The 20,076-nt window shown below is 40.7% G+C and overlaps 2 protein-coding genes across 2 annotated transcripts; one reads left to right on the forward strand and one right to left on the reverse strand.

Moving 5' to 3' along the window:
* dcp2 (decapping mRNA 2) lies at positions 1-8,660 on the reverse strand. The gene is made up of 11 exons (XM_010889558.4): positions 8,351-8,660; positions 7,692-7,843; positions 7,400-7,527; positions 7,202-7,300; positions 6,626-6,778; positions 6,397-6,509; positions 6,004-6,108; positions 5,786-5,912; positions 4,885-4,968; positions 4,651-4,702; positions 1-3,545 (listed from the first exon to the last, which is right to left on the reverse strand). The coding sequence occupies exons 1-11, from the start codon at positions 8,428-8,430 to the stop codon at positions 3,400-3,402; spliced, it is 1,239 nt and encodes a 412-aa protein (XP_010887860.1). The 5' UTR covers positions 8,431-8,660; the 3' UTR covers positions 1-3,399.
* A 5,045-nt stretch (positions 8,661-13,705) lies between these two features.
* Positions 13,706-19,694, forward strand: reep5 (receptor accessory protein 5). Its single transcript, NM_001303683.1, is given in 5 exon segments — positions 13,706-13,953; positions 14,169-14,262; positions 18,005-18,143; positions 18,714-18,882; positions 19,312-19,694. Coding segments are annotated over 5 exon segments (585 nt in total). The 5' UTR covers positions 13,706-13,826; the 3' UTR covers positions 19,368-19,694.
* Positions 19,695-20,076: the final 382 nt, after the last annotated feature.

Raw genomic sequence — 20,076 nt, forward strand, 5'->3', positions numbered from 1 at the left:
ATGCCAGGCTAAAGAGAATTGTCTTTATAGAAAAATAACAACAAACAATAACAAATGACTTCCTGGCACAACATGCAACTTTTACAATAAATGGGGGGGGGGGGGGGGGGGGGGGGGTATTTATTTTTTTACCACCAGAAACATGACTGATGGCTTTTAACTAACTACTGCATTTGACAATTTCAGTGCCATTTAAGTAAAAATCATGGGCAGTTGTACATCATTTGAATGGTACCTATACAGACTTCATAACACTTTCACATCTCAAACAAAAACACATTCATAAGCAGTACATTCTTACGTCAACAGCCACAAGTTAAAACAGCAACAAGTGAAAATACTGTGATACAGTAAATATACCACATTAAGGTTGTTCACATATTCTCTCCCATAGATCTCTACTTATCACCAAGTATCTAGAAAGATGCGCACTGGACCTGTAAATCTGTACATCAACTGGAAATTAATGTATGGGGCACTCTCATATCTTATTATCTGATATGCTCACCAACCATTTTATGTAAATCACATTGGCTTTATGTAGACTTTTGTATTCCGTATTCATACATTTCCAGACACAAGCAACACTGCTAGATTTTAGGTAAAATTCAGGTCGTGTGTAAATGTACTTTATGATAAGAGGCGATTCTGATTGTATTACAAAGTCCTTATGTAGGTACCCGTTCAAATAAAATGTTGACCAAGAAATGCATGGAATTAAAGAAGATGTAAATCTTTGAATTCAATAACAACTTGAGCAGGAATTGACTGTTACCAAAAATAATTATACTTTTTTAAAAAACATTTCTTAAAAGTACAGTTTTTAAAATGAAAGTTTACAATCTAGAATAAGATAGGCATGAAACCATGAGCTACACACATTAAGGTGGAGGGCGACATCCAACCACCTCGTCTCACTGTAGCTGTGATGTACACCACTAATGCGATTCCCCAAAAGAGGAGTGTTCAGTGAGGTGCAATGTTCTGTATGCTGAAGAGTAGAAATGACTTGGTTCCCTACACTAAAAAAGCTGAAACCAGTATCTACAAATTACGTTTCTGCCACACTGCGTCCCCAGGAACCGACCTACGAGACAAGAAAGTGCCTCATAGGCAGCAAATACGACACAGAACAGAAAGTCCTGCCTTTTCATACTCAACATCAGGATGACATACCTAAGGGCCAGACACCGTCGTGTTGTCCCGGCATGGAAACTGGGTTGACTACACATTGGCTTGACGCTCAGGTGTTGACTCAACGCCTTGACTTACTGCAAAACAAAGAAAAACTGCACCGGATGGACAGAAGGCCGTGTGTTTACAGACTCACCGGACTACAAGATGCCTGCTATGAGTTCCGTGTGAGTGGGGGAGTGGTTTTAAATAGCAAGACTTGCTGTTAAAAAGGCAGTGCCCCACAAAACAGTCCAAGGACGATGTGTGGGGAGACCACAGGACACTTCTAAGCAATAGCCTGGTATGTTGTGTTACCCTAAAAGTATACACCAAAAACACGCGGGAGGATTTCCCAGTCTCCATTACAGGGTGCGGACCACACAGAGACGGAAACTAACGCATGAGACTGAACCAAAGATGGTTTCTTACGTTCTAAGGATTCATGCATGCTTATAACAAGTAACTAAGCACTAAATCAGCTCGCTTTAACAAGCAATCGTGGTTCGAAGAGTATCAACTCATTCAGCAATTATCAATGAATACGGCCTCATTTTCAGACTGAAAGTAGCAGTGACTGAGGATCATTCCAAAAATGTACAAAAAAAAGAGGAGGAATTCATACGGGTTAAGCTGATTTTTACCATTAAAAAAAATATATATAGCTCACGTACAGTCATTTACTGTTCAGTCTTACATTCCATTCCAGTCACAATTTGGAGGACGATCTTGCCACCCTCTACATTAAGAACACTGAGTATAGAGGCCTAACGTGCAAGGTAATTGGATTGCAAGTTTGTAAACTAAAATTGAATACTGAAAACAAGTCTACCATATTGGATTTAACGATAAATTCATTTTATTCATGGTTGAATGCCGGGTAGCCGTAAGCTTTGTACTGCACACACGGGAAAACTGACTTTGCCTTTTAGGTTTTTTTTGTTAGTAGGGAATGAAAAAAACAAAACATCACTTTAGCTCACATAAAAAGTACGTTTTCGAGATTTTATTCCAAGTGTAAAAGTGCAGATGCTTAGCTATCGAAGTCCACTGTGAGAGAGCTGCTATTTACAAGCCTTTCATAGTCTTACAGCTTCATCAGGCTAGCTTTACCAAGCCCTGCTACATACTCAAGGCGAGACATAAATAGGACACGTTCCAGATTGCATAAAAATAGGAACCCTATCTGTATCACATTCTGTAACGCGCAGGGCAAACGGCTGACCTGGAACATGGCCATTGGAATCACAGTTACGAGAACGACGCTACGTTGAGCGGACACTGGTTGAGGCATTCGAAACGGCTGCGAGTACCAGACTTTCTACACCAGCTCTTCGACTACGCTGATAAAGTGTAGCACCACAGTCTACTCTGAGATAAGCCTCACATCAGTTCACACAAGCTATACCCTAAAACATATAAATTGGGAGCTCAGTCTGTAAAGCGGTGAAACTGACCAGAGTTGGGACAATGTAGCCCTTTAAAAGTTACACAAAATGGACACAAACATCCTGAACTGGGCAAGTTCTGACGCAAACTTAACGGATCAGATTTACTGAGAATGATGCTTTTATAATTATTTGTTTGATACATGAATAAGCCACAAACCTAAAACCTGATCTTCATTTATGCTATATGCAGGGATATTCAACTCATCATGGAGGCCAGAAAACAATTTAGTTTTTCCATCCTCTTATTTTAATAAGGGACTGATTCAGAGCCAGAAAACAAAGTAAGTGTTGACTGGCCCTGCTTTATGGTGTTCCAAATTTTACACCGGTCAGAAATCGTATATATCTGGACCAAAAGGGTACAATCCTAACTAGAGACATGTGCATAGAACACAACCTTTTCATGTTATTCCTGCAATTGACATCACTGCATGATTTTCTAGATGCAAAACAAAATTATGTACAAAGTTCTCGAGTTAGGATTCAACCCCTCACGAATAAACAGCAGCAACTAGTTCACCTTTCTGAGCTTGTCCAAAAAATAAGAAACCCATCTGCAAAAGAAGGCTTTTAAATTGGTCAGTACTCTTCATCCCAAACCTGAGGTAGAGTGCCAGCCATTCCATAGCAACAGAATACTTGTCAGATACTCTGTCGCTACAAGGTCATGTTCATTAGTTTCTCATTGGACCGGCCGAGGTAAGCTCTCCTCATTTTAGTTCATTTACTTCCTTTTGATCTCTAATGAACACAACCCAGGAATCAGCCGCTTATCTCAGGAGTCAAAGCATTTCATAATGGCCTCCCGGTCGAACTTGAAGTTGAGAAAGGACCTGGAGGAGGATAAGTATTCACATTGGCCATTGCAGACCGTCTGGCGCCCATTGGTGGAGCTGCACGCGTCACATGTGGGTGGTACATCTGGAGAGAGACAGGGAGCAGGTTCACTCAATCGCCAGGTCAGAAAATAACTGTTAAGAGGGAGATTTGGCCTCAACAGGTTTTGTTCCAGACTGGATCAAAATATGAAAACTCAGTTGGGACCGTTAACAGTACCTAAATGTGACTGCATAGCCTGCACTGTTACTAATGTTTTGTGACACCAGTGCAGACAGCGCAGTTACCGTGGAACGTTCGATTCTTTGGTATCGCCCGGCAAGACAGTAGGTTATACAGGCCTGGGGAAAGGGGTGCAATTCAAATGAAATCGAAGAGGAAGAGGCAGATTTCGGGCAATTTTTAACCATCTGAAAGGGAAGCACTGTGAGACTCGTTGATGCCGCCGGCTGCATGCTGAACGACACCACAGAGCTTTGGTGAGGTAGATATAGACTCGCAAACCTATCTTAACATTTCAAAAAAACCTACTGGGGAATTAAGTCTGGGATTCGTTGCCAGGGCCGGGCAAAAATAAAACAAGCTATGCATGGCAGAACGAGTCCAACATCTTTGGGGCGAGGCCTCATAATGGAGCAATGACAATCAACTGACCCAGGAGAAAGGGACATAGGTTAAAAAACCAGTCAGTACAGGCTTGTCTACACTTGTTGGTCCTGAGTACGTAGGCTTTCTTTTGAAACAGTTGATTCCAGACTAACATAGTTGGACATCGATAGTCTGATAACGTGAGACTTCAGCCGATTGGAACTTCATGGAATCCTACAGCCAATAGAAGCCCTAGCATCATATTGTGTCACTCAATAAATGTTTTCCTTCATTGTTTTAATGAAAATAATTTTAGTATAAACATTAAGCAATTCATTTCAGTTCGTCAAATCACCGCTTCGGAGTTGTCACTCTTTCAAAATGCATGACTTTGATGTTGACGTGAAGTACACCTTTCACATCTCACTCAGAAAGACTTAACTAATGCAGGAGGCAAACTCTCCCCTTGGAGTGTGTTAAGTGTATGGAAGGAGTAGAAGTATGTTCACACAGTAGTTGTTCACTAGTGCCACACAGCACAATTATAAGTCGCTATAAACGGTCATAATACTACATTGCTGTTGTTCACTGCATCCAATACCTGTATCGAAGTTGTCCTGTAGTCTTCTGGGCTGGAGTCTCTTCTCCTCTTTCTGTAAAGAGTTTCACAATTTTAAATCCAAATCTCTAAAAGCACTTTGTGAAAGCTACTGAGGTTAAAAGATACAACTGACTGATTGATAAATGCATAACTGGCAACAGGTTATGACTGATACGACATTAGGGGTGGTTGGTACAATTACACGAAAACAATGTGGCTGGATTTCAGTTTCACCTGCAGGTTGCTGACACCATTAGCTCTTTTCTTCAGGTTGGGAGAATCCTGGTGCTTCTTCCCGTTGCTTTTCAAATTGGGACTCTGCAAAGAGGAACAAGTGCCATAGTGTCAGGGATTCACGTAAATATTATACTCTCTAAACAATATAGTAAATCGGAAACCATTTAAAAAAAGATTTAAAATCCTCAAATCGTAGCACAATTTGGTTTGAGTATTGTCTAAGGCCTGATACCGAATCAGGCCAAACCTGGCAGGTCTTAACAAGCCCATGTCACCACCTGCTGGTGACGGGAAAAGCACACAGCAAAGCACACACCCCTGTTGTGTTTGAGTGAACGGACGGAAGAAATGTGTGTCTGGCTCAGGGCAAAGAGGCGCTGGTGAGTAAACACTCAAACTGAATGTTACCTAGGACCTTCAGAACCCATCTGCTAATACATGCAGGCGTTGCAACTGGAGTCCATAAAACATTTTATACGGTCCGATTCAGAGTAGATAAAAGTACATGCAACGTTTCATTGTTTTCAGTACTCCTCAGTAGACACGTTATTCATTTGATTGTCCAGATGCTCCCAATTGTCTGAGTCAATTCCTACAACTCCCAAGATCCCCCTCTGTAACTGGGTGGGACTCATGGTTAAGAGAGAGAGCCACTGATAGCTTGCTAAACCTGGGGATAACACTCAAGTCGGGTTCAACAACTGTAAAGTAATGTTTACATTGATAACACTCAGTTGTGTTTTAACAATTGTAAAGTAACGTTTACAATGACTTGACGGATAAACAGATAATATTGTGGTCCCGTCTGGCTTTCACATTGATTCGTTAATGTAATTATAACATTATCCAAAAAGTGTGAGCACACCAATAGATGACCCACAGAGACCAAACAACCAACCTTGGCCTTCAGGAGTTCTGAGAGCTCATATTGGCTCAGCTGTCCCAGAGGCTTCGGCTGCTTCTGCTTTCCCCAGACCTCTCCTGGGAAGACCTCAGTCAATAACTGTGCCCGTCTATGTCTGGCTCTACGGATGGAGAAATCATTAAATGTTCATGTTCAGAGCGTTTTAATGTCCGCCAAAATGGCATTTAGCGCTGAGCTCCCCTGTGTCGTACCGGGCTTTGTCCAGAGGTTTGCACGGAGTGCTGCCGTTGGAGGCAAAATCCTCGTCGCTGTCTGTAGACTCCCCTCTGCGCTTGGCAATCCACTCCCTGAGTGGTCTATGGACGACAAAGCAGACATGTTTGAATCGATGATGTACCTGCTTTCGGCCAGGCTTTGGCTTATTATCACACTGCTTACTGAACCAGTAAGAATGACGCAAGCCATGCGCGTGTAACAAAATATGAAAAATCAATTTACCATTTTGTTATTTGTGCTGCACTAAAATAACAGGATATTTAAATTGTTTACAACATACTTTCATTACATGCAATTTCCGGTCATTCAAGTTATTCAGAAATGTGTTTTTTTTTTTTTTTTTAAGCTGGAAAGAGTAAGACACTCACCTTACAAAAGGAATTGCCATGAAAAACTTATTGGGGGCGAGTCCCAGTTTGGACTTAGGAGTCATGTCATTCCTGTGACATGGTAGTTTCTCTATCGGGAACCACTCAATGTTCTTCAACAGACAGATCAACAAAAACCATGAATGGCCTATTTGTTCCCTTTACCCGCATTGTAGACAAAAACAGTAAACAGGAGAAAAAAGATGAGGACGTTAAGTGGTAACCCTACCCTGATCTCCTTCCTGGTCTTGGGGTTGAACTTCGTCTCCTTGGGCACCCCAGGTATTATGTACAATCGGGCCAACTGATCAGTGATTTTCTGCTCAATGTACGTGTCTTTGCATATGCGATCTTTGATATCGAAGCCAGTCTCTTCCATAACCTGAAGGGACATCGGTAAGAGAAAGCAGTATTAGTGGTCTGGAGTGGTCCAGCAGTGTGCCGGTCGCCTTCGGTACCGTGTACTGCTGCTGGATGGGTTTCAGTCTGGCACACCACCCATTTAGGAAAAAAACATTTCAACTAAAATAATTCATTGTAACGGGATATTGTCGTCTTATGACAAAATAATATTATACTACAACACATTCATCCTTTCCTTAAAATGGCGGAGAAGTAAACAAGGATGATAGTTGAGAAGCTCACCATTTCCGACCACAGCAACCTTCTATATTATACAACTCACTTCTCCCCTTCTGTGGATCAGAACCCTGGTTGCAATGGCGCAGTCGTACCATGAGGCAGCGACGTCACCGGCCAACCGGGAGGAGACATAAAAATGCAATTGTCTCAAGCGGGCAATTACCTCTCGCACAGCACAGACGTGGGGAGCCTCATCTTCATTGACTTTGCCCTTTGGAAAGCCCCAGCCCGACTTGGCCAAATAGCCCTGTACCAGCAAAGCCTGAAGGGAAGGATAAATATTACGTCATCATTACTCCTTAAGTCATCTGACATTTTCAGGGGGAAATATCACCACACATTGTTACTGTACTATACTCACGTTGTCAAGTGATTCATCTAGAATAATTGCTCCGTAGGTTGGAACACCCATTTTATATTCCTTCCATTGTTCTAATACCTTCTGTACATCCTCCCCGTTAGGCAGCAGGAATGGACAATGATTAAACAGTAGTAGGGTGTCAAGAAGAATTTTATGAGCATTTTTGAAAATGTGGTGGACTAATAACACATTCAACAGGAACACTTTAGGTGCCTATATAATAAATATTTTGCATAAACCAAAAGGGCAAATATAAACACACACACTATCATCATCAGTCATGCAAGGATATCTGCCTTGGCAAAGTCCCTTATCCCACACTGTGGTAATCCTGGTGCATTCTGCATGCAGAAGTCCAGGTAGAACCAGTGAGCAAGCTCGATCTGGAAGCACACGCGGATAGCGTTGTCCCTCTCTTCACTCGGGATGTGGAGGATGAACCGACTATAAGAGAGAAGACATTTACACGGAGTGACTTCCAATCAAACCACCATACCTCAATGGGGTACCAGCATCAACAGCAAAATATGCGTTTTTAAAGTATGTGTAAATTGTCATTTTAGAATACCACACGAGTGAGAAAATGGAGTCGAACAACTTTAGCACTCATCATTTTCGTATTGTAGGTACTGGCGTAGCTTGTTCGTGGGCACAGTTGCAACCAGGATGCGAACTCCGGGCCACAATGCCAGTAATAAAATTAAAACTTCAGCAACACAGCGATCATGTTTTATTTTACGATATCATACATTACCAAACAGAAAACCTATGTTGACGCAGCGTGTGGGCCATTAACCAATCATCAACCTCATAAGTTAAAATGTCCCATCCTCCACTTGTTATTGATTGTGGACAAACTACCGAACAATACACAACAAATACCCTTTATGATATAACTAGCGATAGAAACAAAATGTGATAGATTATAAACAGTTTTGATGCGCTATTTACCTGCAGAGGTCGTCCAATACGCCGTTGGGAATCTCCCCTCTTTTTGTCTCCATGTTGAGGATAAAACATCCCGTACTCATAAGACAATGTGGCGAAAAACAAACAGCGTACAGCTACTATTTTCTCACGTCGCGATTCAAGGCACAATCTTGATCAATCATGGCTAACTACATGTTCGGAGTTGGTAAAATATTCACGCATGTACACAAACAAATATCAGCTAGCTTTCTAAAAACAAACTCCATCACCGCGCAATCGAAAAAGAAAGGTTGAAGGACGGAAATGCTATGATCCAATCGTATATCAGGGTAGGCTGGCCAAACTGAAAAGGTGACAACTTATTAGCCCAAGTTGTTGTCTGTCAAAAGATCCTAACCAATCAAGACGCAGAGTCGAGCGTCGTTAGGTCGACAAAACTAGGAAATAGAGAGCAAAGATATTCGAGCTAAGGCATTTTTGAAGAATTCTAGTGTAGATACATAATTTTATCAGCAGATATAAAAAAAAAAAAAACAATGAGCTGAGATTCCCACTCGAAGACACGCCCTCATTACTTCTACGAGACATCTCACTTGTTTCAATGTTTTTGTGTTCTCCGCGGATTGGGTGGGGCGAGCGTTGAGTAGCTTATTACGTTCTGCCTTCAGCTAGAACTGAACTATGTAGAACCAACATGTCTTTACGATATGTAGAATAAGCAATAACGTCTGCTCTGTTCGTGGAACTTCTATGGAGGTTGTTAAAATAATGACCATGGTCAGCTATAATACTCAGCCCCTCTATTCCAATATGTAAAACATTTTATAAACGAGCGATCTTTGCTCATCGATGGATAGATGTGCAGAGTAGTCCTTCGGGGTCAAAAGTGTAACTTTTAAAAGGTATTTTCACAAACATCGAAAATCCATCATGGTGGACCTTATGAGTTCCTGAGGCAAATGTTTTTATTGTCAGCAGAGGGACCTATAGTGCGCTTCAGAATTAATGTCCCTCTTGCTAAAGATGAGAAAAAAGGCTATGAAAAAATGCTTGAGCTGATCTAAATCTAACCTTTATTTGAGGTAAAACTGTTCAAAGAAAAAACTACAATTATACATATTTAATTAAAAAAAGTCCCTTTTATTGTCACCTGCATTTAATGCTTTGTCCAACCTCCCCACGCAATATAACAGCACTAACTCTTCTGCTATAATGTTTGATCAGGAGGGAGAACACATAGCAAGGAATCTTAGATGATTCATCCATGCAGAATCTCTACATTCTTGTGGAGTCTCCTCTGTAGCTCACCCACACTTTCTCATTTGGTTTCAGGTCAGGGAACTGGGAGGTCCAATGCAAAGGCTTAATTCTGTGGTCAATGAGACTCATTTGTTTTGTTTAGTGTTGTCAGTGCTCTGTGTTATTTTCTATATTAAAATTATTACATCGACTACCACTCTGCTTGTGCCTGGTTCCTTCCTCTCCACCACTACACCAATCTGTGACAGATCATGAACGGTGAGGAATCAGCCCAGAACTACATGGGAGGATCTTGTCAATGATCTCAAGGCAGCTGGGACCATAGCCACCAAGAAAACAATTGGTAACACATAAAGTCGTGAAGGACTGAAATCCTGCAGCGCCCGCAAGGTACCCCTGCTCAAGAAAGCACATGTACAGGCCCGTTTGAAGTTTGCCATTGAACATTTGAATGATTCAGAGGAGAACTGGGTGAAAGTGTTGTGGTCAGATGAGACCAAAATCGAGCTCTTTGGCATCAACTCAACTTGCCGTGTTTGAGGAGGAGGAGGAATGCTGCCTATGACCCCAAGGACACCCTCCCCCCCGTCAAACATGGAGGTGGAAACCTTGTGCTTTGGGGGTGTTTTTTTGCGAAGGGGACAGGACAAATTCACCTCATCATAGGGAAAATGGACGGGGCCATGTACCGTCAAATCTTGGGTGAGAACCTCCTTCACTCAGCCAAGACATTGAAAATGGACTGTGGATGGGTATTCCAGCATGACAATGACCCAAAACACACGGCCTCGAAACCTTAATGACTTGGAGAAGATCTGCAAAGAGGAGTGGGACAAAATCCCTCCTGACATATGTGCAAACCAATACAAGAAATGTCTGACCTCTGTGATTGCCAACAAGGGTTTTGACACCAAGTACTAAGTCATGTTTTGCAGAGCGGTCGAATACTTATTTCATTCATTAAAATGCAAATCAATTTCAAAAAAAATTTACATGCGTTTTTCTGGATTTATTTCTTATTCTGTCTCAATGTTCAAATAAACCTACCTCTGTAATTAAAATGATAGACTGTTCATTTCCTTGTCAGTGGGCAAACATACAAAATCTGCAGGGGATCAACATTTCTTCCCTTACTGTAGATATTAATTTACTATAAACTATATTTGCAAAAAAAACATGTTTCTCTGCTTATTTAAATGACCACTATTAAACCACTTTTAACACCTCACATATACAAATACAATGTGGGCAACATGACGTTTATTATCTGGATGAAGTTTACCCTGGTGAATCCCAAACAAGCCCCTATGCCCTATGCACTCTGAGGGCTCTCTGTTGCAATTTGTTGTTAATATAGCACTGAAGGTGCAGCAACGTTCATTTGGATTTAACATTAGTTTGTCTGGAAATAATGGAGGATGATTTAGGATAAACTTTGGTTGTCCAACAGAGTCTGATTTCTGATCAAACTCTGGTAGTCCAACAGGCAAGAGATCCCAGCAAAACATAACAACAACGGTGGCGATTGATTATAACCAAGGGTAATAACGATGTAGTCAAAATAGAAAACTGCTTCCCAAACAAGAATCGCGAAGCTCACCCAAGCTCAGCCTTCTGCTGCACATATCACTAGTCCTGAAGGGGTCTTGGTCAATTCTCCAAGTGTAAACCTTGAAGTGTTTTTTTTCTCCCACTTGCACTGTGTGGGCAAAATAAACCTGATTCCAATTCCTGTCAGGTTCATCACAGCTCCAATTGATTTAAAAATGACTGCCATAATAGTGTAGATTTTTTTTTTGTATAGCCATTGCCTATATGAAGGTCTACAATCTATGTCTAATTTGATTGTATATTATCTGACCTTTCTCATGATTTTTGCATCAGTTTTACTTTCTATTATACAACACTGACACAGCAAGTCATTTATAACCACTTGAAACGTCCAAATGACACAGATGAACATGAAAAAGGAAGATAATTTCATTAGATTTGGTTCACAAAATGTTTTATGCACGCCAATAATGCCAATAACTTATTTGCGTTTTTTGCTATAATTCTGTAATTTCATGACTTTGGATCGAACGGGTTAGGAGGACGACCTTGCAAAGTTGGCATTTTCAAAAGCCTGCTATAGGACCGACATCCGAACAAACAGTATTATTTTGTAAATGCCGGATCTTATACAAGACACATTGTTCACCACACATCGCTTGTCACGCATGACGTGCAAATGTAGGCAGAAGGATCTCTGTTCCCTCTCAGATTTTATTGGGGGAACAATAACAGGGGCGTGTTTGAGATGGCTGTCTTGTAACTGTACTGTCTCTGGTCCTCAGAGAAGAAATGAAGCTGGGTATATTTACTTTTTCGACACCGTTATCCAGTGTCATTATGCAACATTATGGTAATCACAATAAATACCAAGCAATATAACTGGCAACGAATTAATTATAACAGTAATAACATAAACGTCCAGTAATATTCATCCTTTAGCGTGTTTTGACTATTCTAGGAGGGCACCAGTGACAGCAAACTTATAAAATCCACAAAACTTATTTCTTCTGTGTAGTACACTGATCGTGTGTGGATGTTGATAATAGTTTGCATTCAATGTGACAAAATAAACCTAATTTGTCACAGCAAATACATGTGGATGCTCTTAAGGATAAGAATGGCAGGGATTTGAATGACAGTGCATAAATCTGCAAGTAAACAATATAGGCTAAATTACATTAGGCTATACAAAAACAATTGTTTTGTTTTTGTTTTCATAGGGTGCCTTATATGTTAATAGACATTTTGTAAGGATCATTGCGTTTTTGTTGTAACAAAATGTTAAAGGCATTAAGATACGCAATTCCGCATTGTCATGGAAGAATTGACCAAGGAAGGGTGTGGCTGCGGGGTCTCCTTAAAAACACGGCATTTCGCCCGCTAACGTCGTAATGGGCGTGGCTAATACTGCGTACACAGAGTCGAGCTGGTAGCTGGAAGCATGTTCATGTAAAACTTGAAACCTGACGTTAATCAGTGGACAAGGACCGATGGCGTGTTACTTTAATATAGAATTTTGACCAAACTGGGAAGAATATGACCTCAATATGCTTTATAGGAAAATGAAAAGTGATAACTTGGAAAGTTGTACTGCGACATCATGAGCTACCTAATCCTTACAGGCGTTATTGTGAAGGAAATTATTTATATAAAAATATTTCTGTCATCTCACAATCTAAGCGTGTATGCTCTTCCTTAATGTAGCCCACTCAACACTGCCGCGTGTAGAATAAATGCATGTAAGTGTCATATTGATACACCGATGAACATCGACGTGTTACAGAAAGTGTACTACAATGTACAGTGACATGCACCGGTCTTTCGAAGAAACATTGGTCCTCTCTGGAACGGACGGTGTTGGCTCAGTAGTTGGCTCGGGAGGACGACGCGTGCCAGTATGAAGTCCACTAGGAAGCAAAAAAAGTATTCACCAAGAACTGCGCGCTGGTCATCCATACACCTTTTCCAATAATTAATTAATTCTCCCCTGACCCACCTCTATGGCAGTTTAGTTGAAGAAAAAATAAATGATCGTTTTGTGAAAATCGGTTTGATGTTTGTCATTTTTAACATGACCAAATTTGACTGACGTTACATTTACGTCACGCTTGTCAAAGCACAATGGTCTGAATAGTAAATTCATATTCTGGCCTACTCATGTGTTACAGGTTTACAATATAAAGGGGTTGTGTTATGTGCTTGAAAAACCCATTGCTTACAAACAATTTTTTTTTAAGTAGAACCTAACAACTTCTGAGCATATTTTCACATTCATCTAGCAAACCGGCACATCTCAAAGGTTTCGTCAAACAGGTTCCGTCTGTGGCTCGTTTTAATAAAACTGTTTTGTATCATTCAAAAATCGACGCCTTTTGTGTTTTTGAAAAAACTATTTCGTGCAAAACTGCTATTTTCCTGTTGGTGCTATCAAAATACCTGAACTGAGACCGAGAAAGCGAGTGGTACAAATGACCATGCACACTGCGCTTGTTGTGAAGCTCCGCCCTCGGGTGGAATGCGGTGTTTTTAGGGATAACGGTGATACGTATTGCAGCAACGTATACCAGCGTGCTTTCTGGTGGTGGTCATTGGTTTGCTCTGGACACTGAGGATAGAGTTTCATGGTCGTCGCAGTACAATAGCCAACTTCACAGTCAACCAGTAAAATATAGGAGGAAATACAATGGCAGCCGCGGTACATGGACTAAAAGAAAGATTTGACAAGTTTCTTCATGAAAAGAACGTCTTGACAGATGTTTTGGCAAAAATCGAATCTAAAACTGGAATAAACAGGTCGTACATCGCAATCGGTGAGTCTTTGGCTTTTCGGAGATGAAGGGGCCACAAGGGATTTTTTTCTGTAAGGAAATTAGGCTATGGTGTAGTAGGCCCTCGTTACCACAATATCTGCAACGGTCGTGGTACAGTTTTTTGTCATTATGCAGCTACATTTGCTAGATGTATTTTTCAGTTTATAACCTATGAATGGATGACATATATTGAAACTGATGTTATTATTTTGCAGCTTTACTCTTCTTTCTCGCAATTTACCTTGTTATTGGGTATGGAGCCTCTCTACTGTGTAATCTCATCGGATTCGTCTATCCTGCCTACATATCGTGAGTTATTGAAATATTTTGTTTACACATTTTTATAAGGACAGGCTAAGCGGTCGAACTATGACACGTTGCTTCCTTGTTCTTATTAGAACGATACTTTAAATGCATTAATTAACAAGTATTTCACATAAAATGGCACAAATTAAAATCTCAGCAGAACGGTTATTTTCGTAATCTCTATTCCCCAACGCCCCCCCCCCCCCTCTAACGCACGCGCACAATATAAAAACATTTAACATGCCCACGTCACTTATGTACGTCCAGTTGGATAGACATCAAGAGTCCCAATGAAAAGTTCCACAACGCTTTCCTGTCTTCCATTTACTGAAGCTATCCGAAGATTGCTGAAGTCATGCTATATATTTCTTCTGAGGAGTGTGACATAAAGATGACTCAGCCAGGCTACCTACCTAATGGCTAAGACTTGGACATTAGCATCGCATGATTCCGCTAACATTTTGGCAAAAAGATACAAAACTCCGCAGTTATGCCCGGAAATCAATGCAGCCAGCCAACCAGGTGCTGCCAAAACATTGCAAGACTTCCTGAAATGCAAAGGAGACTCGATAAGGATTTGGGAGGTTCACCAATCAATAGGAGTAATGGATTTTAATCCAAATGCAAAACCTGAGCCCATGTCTTAGGTTGCTTACAGTGTTACTACAACCATTTGGAAGTGACAGAATTGTTGTCAGTTATGAAAAAACATGTCCCAGCCACCTAGTTAGCCTAGCTAAACATAATATTTTACCATCCGGACAAGAGAGCGACTATAATTCACCCTGTAGGCTACATCTGTTTCCAGCATTATGTAGGCTACATTTGCATACAAAATCCCAGATTCGATGTCTCAAAGAATCGAAAAACAAATATAACGTTAGCAAATATCTCAATGTGTAAGTCTAAGGTGAAAACAGATTGCCAGTCAACGGCTTGACTAAACTACATACAAATGATTGCAGATAGTCTTGGGATTGTTTAATTAACAGTAGCCTGCATGGTATATATAGTCAGGCACTACACCCTCTTATCTGCAAGATATATGAAAAATATGTTAAGTTGGATTTTAATATGGAGAATGACTTGGCCAGTTTAGAACGTTCCACCAACTGACCTTGAAAAACTGAATAGCCTGTTTTGAGTCATTTTCTTGCTGCGTTGTAAAGCATCATACAATATGTTTTACGGGAGTTGTACAGGATGTTTATGAACACATTCGGCCTTCCTAATGTTGCTGTCGTCAGCTGCTAAGTCTTCAATGAAGACAAGTTTGCCATTTCCAGTGACAGCCAGAGATGCAGAAGCCATAAAACCACATAATATTTTACTGATGAGGTGGCATGCTGTGGATCTTGGGTAGTTCTTTTTGTTTCTGCATGTTGCTCTGGCTGTCAAATCTGGTGGCTTTTAAACTTCGTTTCATCAGTCCACAATACCTATTTCTGGAACTCTGCAGTTTCGTTTATGTTGTTTTCAGCAAACTATAATCTAGCCGTCCTGATTTTAAAGACAAACTAGTCTTTCAGTCTAGCATCTTTAGTTCTGCTGTTCTGTGGATGGTTGTGGCAGACAAATTCAACTACCTAACAGAGTGCGATTCTGATCTGTCTGACAGTTGTTTTGGTTTTATTCTTTATTGTGTTGAGCATTATGTGGTGATCCACGTTGAGGGACTTTCTTGGTCTACCAGTCCATTAGTCAATTTTTGAATTAAGTTCTTTCCTTTTTTTATGATGTACCAAACAGTTGTTGGTAAGCTTTCTTTCTCACCATTTAAAATGGCTTCCTTGACTTTCACTGACGCCTCTTTGGTTCTCATGTTGTCTAGAATCAAGACTAGACATTCACAGCTCTCTTATCTGCATGAATGATGTGACTAAACACACCTCACTAACCAGAAATTCCTGTCAAACCAATTGTACAAGTACTTTCGCGCCTTGCAACAGGGGTAAACATTTAGTCATTTGTAAATGGTGAAAATTGATTTTAGATGATCAGGATAACCTTTGTGTGGCACCGCCCTATTCATTGCCCACAGAAAACAAAGTCCGAGGGGGACTCAATCACTCAGCTTGCATGAAGATGGCCTGTTTGCTTTGTGAATCATTCAGACCGAATGTTGCTTAACATGGGTGTGTATCCCTACTACAGCCAGTGTTAATGGAAAACATTTATTGTAATCAAGGTGTGTGTACCTTGAGATTCAGTGTTCCCTGATCCACAGCGGAACAGTATTTAGCAACGTACCATTACCTTCTAACTTAAACCAGTTTTTACGTAATGATTAACGTCCAATTGAATCAAGAGTAGTGAGGGAGGGGGTGTGTGTGTGGGTGTGTGTGTGTGTGTGTGATTTTGATAGCACACATGCACACACGATTGATTCCAATAATAAGGCACACAATCTAGTTTCTGTCTACGACAATATCAGTAATTAAATGGGATTTGATTTGTGATATTATTTCATGTCGTACCTTTTCCACCTGCTAGTGAGTTCAGCCAGGTTGGTAGAGCCAGTTAGTTTTCTCCAGATAAGTTCTCATTAGCCACCACACTACTTCCTCCTTTCTGAGTATTTCCGCTTCTTTCCAATCTTAAGCAGAAACAGCTACAGACACTTCTAAGTATCAGGAACCACAATGTCATGGTGGATAATAAATTGCTAAAATAAATAAATAAATTACCTTGCATGCATTTGTTAATGCCTCACACATCTTAGTGAGGATGTAATATTAAATAAAATGACTTGGTGTTACTTCATTACTGTAGTCTCTTCTGTACACTGTTGTGGAAATGCTTTGACTGTACTGCAAATTACGATCTGAAATCTGTTTAAAAAACAAAGATTACCACATGATAAACTACTTTGTTGGTCTACTGAAACAGTTGAAGCATGAAGATTTTCCAACGTCTAACAAAGTACATGTTTTAAAATATCTCTTCTGTAAGTAATAACCGTCCCTGGTGTTTTCACGTCGACTCACTGGCACTTCTGATGCGCGTGACCTTATGAAACCGAATTAACTCAATCATATCGTGTTACCCACAAGAGTATTTCCTCCAAGACACACTTAACACACAGTAGTGTGAGGACAGTATTTGTAATAGCGCCACATGTAGGCCCAATTGTGGACAAAATGCAGACTTTTTCTATAAGGGGCTGCGCAACTGCGCACAGAGAGGAAAATCCAGAGATGCATGTGCTTACACCGCAGAAACCTAACCCAAATGACTCGGAGCTTTCAACTATTGCCAACCACACTGTACTACTTTCTTACATACTTAGCGTGTCTGTATGATTTTCAAATGAACTATTGCCTATGGTGTTATTGCCCTACAACGGTTCCTTTATGAAATTCATGACTTGTTTAGTTGCGGACCAGCCTGTGACTGCCAGCCCATAGTCAAACAAAGTGAAGGCTGTTGGAAGATTAAATGGAATGCACCCCTGCTTTCAGTTGGCATGCAAAACATTGACACAATGAAAGACTCGCTCTGCCCCCACAGCTTGTGGTATGACATTTTACCACCAACAGCCAAACCATATGTAGTAAATATTATGTTCTTTCTTTAGCCTGTAGCTTCACAGCCTGGCATTTTCTTCCCCAGCATATTATCTACGCCAATCCATGTTAGTGTTTTGAACTCAATAAGCGTGTTCATGTCATCTTACATTACATTTTTATTGAAATGATTGTGCTTGTATACAGTGCCTAAGATGGACTCTCCCTTTTCATTACAGAATCAAAGCCATTGAAAGTCCGGCTAAAGACGATGACACAAAATGGCTAACCTACTGGGTGGTGTATGGAGTGTTCAGTGTGGCAGAGTTCTTTGCTGACATCTTCCTGTCCTGGTTTCCATTTTACTACATGGGAAAGGTAATGCACGCTGTTCAACTGTTTCAGTTTTTGTGCTCGACTGCAGTTCCTGAGGCACAGCTGTTCCCTAATCTCTTATGCTATTTGATGAGATTAACGTTGAAGGGATGTGGTGCTGTTTGCATGAACTGTTCCCTCAGTACTGTTATGAAACCTTTTGTGAACAGTTGCCATCTTCACACCCCATCAGTAAATACAATTATTTATTTTGAAATGTTTTTTTTTTTCAGATTGACTAAACTATTTTTCACCTCAAAGTATTATTCTAAAAGTACAACAGATCACACAGTACCTGTGTTCAGGATTTTGCACTGAATGAATTTGAAAGTATTTTAAACCTTGTTCATTGAAAACATCCTATAGACTACATTCAATCTTAATCTCCTCTTTCTCCATCAATTGCCAGTGTGAAGCGAATGTTATTGACTTCCTGTTCTCCATGCTAACTGATCTCATGACAGCCATCTCATTTAGTTTCACACAGCCTTTACTCTGAGGCTTTTTATTCTTAAACTGTGTTTACTGAAAGCATTTGACAGAGAAGGGCCATTTGTTGTTTCTTTCCCTCAGTGTGGCTTCTTGCTGTGGTGTATGGCTCCCACCCCTTCCAATGGCTCCATCCAAATATACACACGAATCATTCGCCCCATCTTCCTCAAGCACGAGGCCAAGATCGATGTGATGGCTAAGGACCTCAAGGACAAAGCGTCAGAGGCAGCAGACAAATTCAAAGATGAAGGTAGGCACCGGCAGGCATCTGTTTTCTTGTTTGAGCTGTCTTTGAATTTGTGAGCACGCATCTTCATTTAAATGGGACAAAATTAGTCGACAAATGTGATCCCTGACAGGTTTGAGTAATGTTTCTGGGAAACGTGACGAGTGTTTCTTAATCGCATCAATCGGCTACGTGTTACGATGACACTTCGGCAATGGCCACCTAAATCCCACACCGATTTAAAATGGGAGCGTTACATTGTTTGGAATATTGAGCACTTAGTCAATTCATTTTCACTGTAAAGCGTTGGTCTCAGTGGCCCCAGATCCGGTCGGAGTGTTAAGTAAAGCATCATTTCAGGACCTGACGTTCCAAGGTTCTAGAACACTGCTGTGCGTATGCACGCACGTTATGGAATGTTTATCGGAATTAAATTGGTCTTTTTGCCCACAGCCAAAAAGGCCACAGCCAACATCATGTGGGAGGAGGGAATGAAGAAGGCCTCCTAAGACACGGAGCGCAACGATCCAATTTCAACAGCGCCACCATCATCATCATCTCCTCTGAAGTGGACTGTGTTGCACAGCTTGATAAATGTTGCCTTAGATTTTTTTTATTGTTTTTTAAATTATCTGAAAGATATTATCTTGGCCTTGCAGACTATGTCTGTGGAAAAAAAGATGCGATGAGATTGTCATATTTCTGAACGTTAGGTCAAGCTGTTTTTTCCAAGACAATTTAAACCTCTACCTTCTTTGCGTAACCTTATAAGATGTAATACCAGTGATGTTGTGCCCCTTCCTGCAATGCATTTAATGCCCAAATAAAAATGAAACTTAGTTCTGTTGTTTCTCTAACTTCTTGCCGTCTTTGTAGAGTAGAAGCGAGTGTGAGGCTAGATGTTTGTTTATTTGCACGCCCGTATAGACCCTTCACTGTTTCCTTATTCTAAAGTGTTACAGACTTTTGATGCCAAAGAAAAATTAAGCATAGAGTAGTTTGGGTGGGATGTCAGCAGACTAGTCTCATTTCACAATGTGCATGTGGAAACATTGTGGCCAAAAAAATGCCAAAAATAAACTAGTCATCATCCACTTTTGCAGCTTGTGACAAAGACATCCTCTAAGCTTTATCTTCATCACGACGGTCTTGAGTTTTGGGCACCGATAATATCTAGCTCCTGCCACACTCCTAGCCAGTAAGTGGCAGTAATGTACC

This window comes from Esox lucius, chromosome 14 (genome assembly GCF_011004845.1).
Source record: "Esox lucius isolate fEsoLuc1 chromosome 14, fEsoLuc1.pri, whole genome shotgun sequence".
Lineage (NCBI taxonomy): Eukaryota > Metazoa > Chordata > Actinopteri > Esociformes > Esocidae > Esox > Esox lucius.

What these genes read in the sequence shown, in the direction of transcription:
- dcp2 (XM_010889558.4), bottom strand. Translation starts at nt 8,430, where the DNA reads ATGAGTACGGGATGTTTTATCCTCAACATGGAGACAAAAAGAGGGGAG. An exon ending in TAGATGAATCACTTGACAAC is followed by an intron (nt 7,301 to 7,399) that starts GTGAGTATAGTA and finishes CCTTCCCTTCAG; the next exon opens with GCTTTGCTGGTACAGGGCTA. An exon ending in ACAGGACAACTTCGATACAG is followed by an intron (nt 3,546 to 4,650) that starts GTATTGGATGCA and finishes GTCTCTCTCCAG; the next exon opens with ATGTACCACCCACATGTGAC.